Genomic DNA, 6,915 nt, shown 5'->3' with positions numbered 1-6,915 from the left:
CAAAAATAAAAAAAATGTCTCTGATATAGATATTTACGCATAGAGGATATGATTTAGAGGACATTGTTGAAGAGGAAGGAGATATAGAGAATGAAATCTTTTAAAGGAGACTGTAAAGAACGAATATAGAGGATGGATATAGAGGATGTTGCTAGAGACAACCTAGATGGGGTTAGATAACAAGTAACTAAATTTAACAATCTATTTAGGGAAATATTAGAGAATCATTTTTCTATTTGCTTCTTAAATTTTAGATTTAGAGAGTTGTTTAGAGAACTATTGGATATCTCATAAAACCAATGTTCCAAACATATCGACTAATTAAAAAGATAAAGCACATGAACAAGAATCAGGATATACAATATAAATGTGCTATGTGACCATCAATCTTCACGCCCGCACTTAATGATCTTGTCGTCTTGAGAACTAATATGCGATCAATCTTCACGTCCACACTTAAACGAAACACCTGATTATATAGGGGGGGCGTATATTAACTCTGACCTGTGACCTCTGCGGGTGTGCCCTGATGCCCTCCACTTTAAAACAAGAAAGAACGTTACATCACGCACACACGCGCACCAAAGCCAAGCGCCCAAGCCCAGCACTCGACACCACCACAGCGCGCAGCCACGCTCACGCACACCGAGCTGCGGGAGTGGAGTAGTGGACCGATGGGGAGCAGCGGGGGCAGCAGCGAGCACTTCCTGCGGCAGCTGAGTTCGAGCGACGGCGGCAGCGCGCCGCACCATCTGCTGCAGCGAGAGTGGGAGTGCGGCGGCGTCACCGGCAGCGGCAGCAGGCGCGGGTCGCGGAAGAAGACCAGGGCGCGGGGACACCGCCGCCGCGGCGGCGGGTTCTGCAGGGCGGAGGAGGCTGCGCCGGGGCGGAAGCGGGTAATGGTGGTGGTGGACCAGAGCTCCGGCGCCAAGCACGCCATGTTGTGGGCGCTCACCCACGTGGCCAACAAGGGCGACTTCCTCACCCTGCTCCACGTCCTGCCGCCGGAGAGCGGCCACAGCAGCCGCGGTGCTGCGGAGGACGCCTCCGCGCTCGCCAACTCCCTCGGCGCGCTTTGCAAGGCCTGCAAGCCTGAGGTGCGTCTACTGTCTTGTTCACTCACTTGACTCACACGCAGCTTGTTTTGTTTCTACAACATGTATCCAAAACAAGACGAGGTATGCTCGCCGTCGCCGCATTTTTGTTTCAGAAGCTTCAGTCAAACTGGAGAGATAGGTGTTTGGCATTCTCTTTTAGAAGCTCCATTTGATTCGGCAAATACAGACATTGCCTTGGAGTCCATTTTAGGATCTTGGAGCATGCCATGAGGTGTTCAACAATGTGCATTATGACGTTAACCTACGCTAACAATAAGAAGGCACGGTTTTCGTTTGCGGGCTCTTTTTCCCGTTTCATTTGTTTTTTCACTGTAAAAAAATGAAGTGGTTCCTATAAAATCTTTATACAATCTCTATAAAATTCCTCACAGGTTCAGGGGGGCGCGGCTGAACCCTGATGGAAAATTGGAAATAAATAATGTTATCTTTATCGAGTTAGTTAGCCCGAACTCAAAAGCTTTGCTGGTCTTTTATGCAGCGCATGTGGTGAAATTTGTACTTATTACAGAGTGAAACGATTGGTCCTGTGGCTTTTTCTTGGATCAAGTTATGCGAGCAGGTGGCATCATAGTCACGCTTTAAAGTTTTTATTATTGATGGATCATGGCAGGAATTAAACCCTGATCTCCCAAACAATTGAGAAAGGACGTCTCGGCACAAAGTTTCTGTCGCCAGTAGGAACTAATAAAAGTACAGTCAAACTGTAACTTTTCCCATTATTATCTTTTGTCTGTACGAAAAATGTACTAGCATAGTAGATTTCATTGTACTTGAGTCACTGTGTTTGCAGTGGAAGCATGCGCAGCTGCTCGTCTTTTAGCCCGTGATGCCCTACATCACGGTATCTCTGGTGCGATGTCATACAAAATTGTTTTTTTAATTCCTTTTTGTCGTGGATGTTACAGGTCGAGGTGGAGGCGCTTGTGATCCAGGGGCCCAAGCTGCCGACCATCCTCAGCCAGGTGAAGAAGCTGGAGGCGTCCGTGCTGGTGCTGAGCCAACGCAGCCCCTCGCCTTTCTGCTGGTAAGCACAGCAGCACACACGCATGCGGCATGCATGCAGCATGTCATGTGCACGCACCGCCTTCACATCCGTGTCCGTGTGTGATGCGTCGCTCGTCTCACGGGTTGGGCTGTGCAGAGCGAAAGAGGGAGGGATAGAATCTCGCGGAGCTGGGCACGGCCTATCGGCTGGCTATCGCACTGCTCTTCTTGCCCATTATTACTCTTCAGAATTCAGAAACAGATGCCTGAAACTCCCAGAGAGCATCTACATTTGGCAGCTGAAAGTCTTGTTTTCTTGGTAGCAAGAACTGTTTGACAAATGACAAGCTGCCAACTTTTTAAAAAGAACAGGGACTTTACCAGAGAGCGGTGCAGGTGCAGGGACAGGGATGGGTAGGTCAAAGACTAGTAGAGGCATGTGCCATCCATAAACCGGAGATGTCCTTCCCTTGTCCTTGCAGTTTAAAAATTCCATCTCCCCCCGGATGGAGGAAGAGGAACCAGCAACAACCGTAGGGGTACTGTCACTGTGTGCCCTGCATCTCTGCGTTGCACACACATCTGTAAAAGTAAAAAAAAAAATCCGGAAAGAAAGTTTAAGACCACACGAAAAAGCTTACATCGTCAGAAAAGTTACTAAAGGGAAAGCTGCTACCTTTTCACCTCTTGTACAATCAAATTAAAGCCTCCATGTTTATGCAGTTGTTTCTCTAGCTACGGCTAGTGGTATAGATCGCTGATGCGTCAGTGGCTGGCCGTTGTGGACAAATGTTGCAGCTTCCCGCGGAGCAGCAGCGAGGAGCTTGTGGAGGAGTGCATCGACCGGGCGGAGTGCCTGACGCTGGCGGTGCGGCGGCAGAGCAAGGGCGTCGGCGGCTACCTCGTCAGCACCCGGTGGCAGAAGAACTTCTGGCTCCTCGCGTGATCCACAACCATATATTTCCCCCCTTCTTTGGAAGGCGTTCGGTTTGAGTTTGAAAGCATGGGATGGAACGGAACGGGCTGGGAAATGGCGTTTGGTTCAGGGATACGAGGTTTGGGAATTGGGATCGCCTACAGGAGTGAGCGTGTTTCCATGGATTCGGGAATAACGTACCTAATCCCTGCAGGTCGGAGGGACGGGATAGTCCTCTATATATGAACGTCGTTTCTTCCGTCATCAGTCTTCTTCCTCGCGTCCGTGTGTCCTCTTCTTCTTCCTCGCCAGTTGTCTCTCATCCTGTTTCTCTCAACGTCTTAATATGCTCTCCAGGACGCTGGAAGCAAACGAACTTGCTTTGATGTCAAAACTAGGCCCTGGCATTTTGCTGGTAGTACAACTAATTAGCACCAAACTGCTAATTGTAGTTACTACAGCTACAATAGGACGGCAACCTCGTTTAAACCCTTGCCCTCCTCGACCTGGCCCAGGTTCATTAACACGCAACAGTGACTGCTTCACATCAGCCAGGCTCCTAAACACGCAACGCAGGGTGCCCCGTCCCCACCGAGACGAGACCCTAGCCGAGGATCCGAGAACAAACCGTATCGGCATCGGGACGCCGACGGATGGACGCGGCGACAAATCCGCCAGGGAGTCAGGGAAAATTGCAATCTTCTTCACTGCCGCGCAGGGCACAATTATGGCCGCGGAGATGGACGGGAGACGGCTGGTCGACCGCGCGCCCGTTCCCTCTCGGCATTCGCGGGCGCCATGATGGTGCGGGTCGTACCGGGCGACTGGTGCGGCGAGGCGAGGCGAGGATGGTGGCACTACGTAGCTCCTGGGCACAGGCTTTTGCCACCACGGGTGCAGGCTGGTTCATCATGAAACATCATTCCCGGGACTTGAAGGTGCCGCTCCGCCGACCCGATTTCATGGCGGCAGTTACGCTTCCCGGAGTCGTGAACTCGTGATGGTGTACACTGTACCTTTTGATCTCCTGCTGTAAGATGAAGAAGATAGAAGAGGCGATATGAAAAAAAAGAAAAGAAAATTCCACCAAACGCTTGTTTTATTTTTTCAGATTTTGTTATTGACGCTTCATGATTCTGAACTAGTATACAGTATATTTAAGAACCGAAACAGCCCCGCGCCATATGATAATTATATGCAAAATCTTTTAAAGGGTAAAACAGACGTAGACTAATAAGAGCATATCCGGTAGTTCTCTTCGAAAAGTTGTATAAACTTAGATTTAGGCCCCGTTTCAATCTCACGGGATAAAGTTTAGCTTCCTGCTAAACTTTAGCTATATGAATTGAAGTGCTAAAGTTTAGCTTCAATTACCACCATTAGCTCACCTGTTTAGATTACAAATGGCTAAAAGTAGCTAAAAAATAGCTGCTAAAGTTTATCTCGCGAGATTGAAACAGGGCCTTAGCAGGTTGCTAAATGCATATCGGGAACAAAAACAAACTTAACCTCCGACAGTTCCTAATCTTTGAGTTGTTAAATATATTTGAAGTTATGCTAACTCAATGGAAAATCTATTGTTTCCACAGCTTAAATAATTTAAAGTGTATCACTTGACACTTGTACACGAGGGTAAACTTGATGGCAGACAAGTGATTTTCATGGTGTAATGAATGGGCGAAATAGGCTATTGGTAATGCGAACTAAACTTCTCAACTTTTAGAACTAAACAGTGATATTTAGGAAGTTGGTACATTTGGTATCTCATTTCAGGAGGTGTCGAAGCATGATTTTTTATTACTAACAAACTAAATTAATTTTAATGAATCACGAGTGCACTGGTAGATTTGCTCTACAGTGAATCGAAATATATTTTAGATACATAATTCATTTTTTGAGGCCAATGGCCATGAAGCTGTTCCAAATATTGATCTCTTTGTTTTGCTGTCGAGGAAATTGAGCTTTGAGCTGAGCTCAATAATTGGAGTCCGACACCCCAAAAGGCCGCCGGGTCGGTAAGCCGAGCGGGCACAACGGCGAGCGCGAGTGTTTGGTTCGCGGGCTCCTCTTCGACCAGAGCCGGAATATGGGATGGACAGCGGGCCATAGCGATGCGAAGCGGTTCCTCGTTCGGCCCGGCGTGTGCCAGTTCGGCCCAACGAACTCTACATTATTTTCATGAGGCGAGGGGCGATTGGACGAACACTACACATTTCGTACGTTGCCAACACTAGCGGACTGGGCCGTAGCCCAGCTTGTTCGTGGTTACAAGCTCGCACGCAGGCAGCCTATGCGCAGCCAGGCCGGCCACATACGGTAAATTCTGGCTTACAAGCCGATACAGTCACTTATTTTGCATCCATTCATGTATCTCGTGTCTCCACGTGAAAGTAACTAAACGAGCACAACTTATTTTGCATCCATTCATGTATCTCGTGTCTACACGTGAAAGTAACTAAACATGTGCTCTGACAAGGTTAATGCACACAATGGCCCGGGATAATATTATACGAGCAACCAATCACACTGTATATGTACGAACGGTTGTGCATGAGTTTGATCTCCAAATATGACACCTCGTGCCCATTTCGGGATTTTCGGTAGGGTTTTACACACGCATGCGCGTTCAATGGTACTGCGTGTTTCCCACGCACTAGAGATCTAGGCCTCTTAACCGTTTTCTAATGTATATATTGGACACGCACGAGTGTATGTGCATGTGGTGTGTGTAGTGGTGGTGTGAGTTCGTGACGTCCCTGTGTCCTACAAAAAAGAATGCCACTTTACTGTAGGTACCTAAAACAGGGTACCCACTCTTGCTGGGTCAAGGCAGGACCCTTGTGATTATCTGTAGCCATGTAGTGACGAATAGTCTAGCCTGACTTAGAGTCTAGGCCCGCCCGACAGGGTCACCGGTCGTCGGGCCGGTGTCACCACGTGTCCCATTATTGCTCGACAACTTTGATCATGGGTCTGGACTCCCACGGGTGGGTCTCGGACCTCCGCAAGGGCCCATTGGATCCCCGACAGGGGGAGGCCTGGATTTGTCGCATGTCCCTAAAGTAAAAGCACACCGCGGTTATAGCCTCGAGCTGAACCACCATGGGACGGTCCCGGACCCCTACGTGTGCCATCCAGACCTCCCACCAGGGGAAGTCTGGTGATGCTACATGTCCGGGCCATTACGGATAGGACTGGGACTTTCACAAGTGCCCTCCAGACCCCTAGCTAGAGGAGGTACGAGGCTACCACGTCTACATGCGCTCTCAGCCCTCGCTCTCCACTCAGGCAGAGATACGATGCTGCCACGTGTACTGTGGCGCATGACGAAAGCCGCCAGACATATCCGGACGTAAGCCTCTAGCGTGGAGGCTACCCCGCATCAAATGCGGACAGGATGTGCGCCTATCCGCACTAGTGACAGACGGTGTGCTTCCCGCATTAAATGTAGGCGACGTGCGTAGTCCGCAAGGTATGTGTCGCGGAAGTAACCCGCGTGTTACCGAGGCGAGACCATTGACTCTCACCGCCGCGCATGGACGACTCTTATCACGACTTCTATCGTTCTCGCTATAGAGACAGGTGAAGGAGATAGTAGGAGGGGACATGACGACACCGACTATGTACCTCTACGCACGTCGTCGTGCTAATCTACGTCGTAGCCAACACTAGAGCCTTCGCCTACACGCTGACAAGACAGGGCGAAGGTGAGTCTAGTCAGAAAATCCGCATGGTGACCAAGAGAAGATATCTGCCCACCACAGGAGAAGACCTCGGTCCACCAGCTCTATTCGTTGCTCCATGCTTTATATTATTATATTCCTAGGCACACCTGTCGGGGCCCAGTGCCCATGTACATGCCCCTTATACTATAAAAGGGAGGACACATGCACTACA

At 49.3% G+C, this 6,915-nt stretch overlaps 1 protein-coding gene across 1 annotated transcript; it reads left to right on the top strand.

The window, feature by feature from the left end:
• The first annotated feature begins 585 nt into the window (after positions 1-585).
• On the top strand, positions 586-3,281 carry LOC100284453 (uncharacterized). The gene is made up of 3 exons (NM_001157348.2): positions 586-1,097; positions 2,024-2,142; positions 2,901-3,281. The coding sequence occupies exons 1-3, from the start codon at positions 675-677 to the stop codon at positions 3,046-3,048; spliced, it is 690 nt and encodes a 229-aa protein (NP_001150820.2). The 5' UTR covers positions 586-674; the 3' UTR covers positions 3,049-3,281.
• The last annotated feature ends 3,634 nt before the right edge of the window (positions 3,282-6,915 follow it).

The sequence above is a fragment of the Zea mays genome, chromosome 6 (genome assembly GCF_902167145.1).
Source record: "Zea mays cultivar B73 chromosome 6, Zm-B73-REFERENCE-NAM-5.0, whole genome shotgun sequence".
Lineage (NCBI taxonomy): Eukaryota > Viridiplantae > Streptophyta > Magnoliopsida > Poales > Poaceae > Zea > Zea mays.
This window is presented reverse-complemented; position numbering and strand designations above follow the sequence as displayed.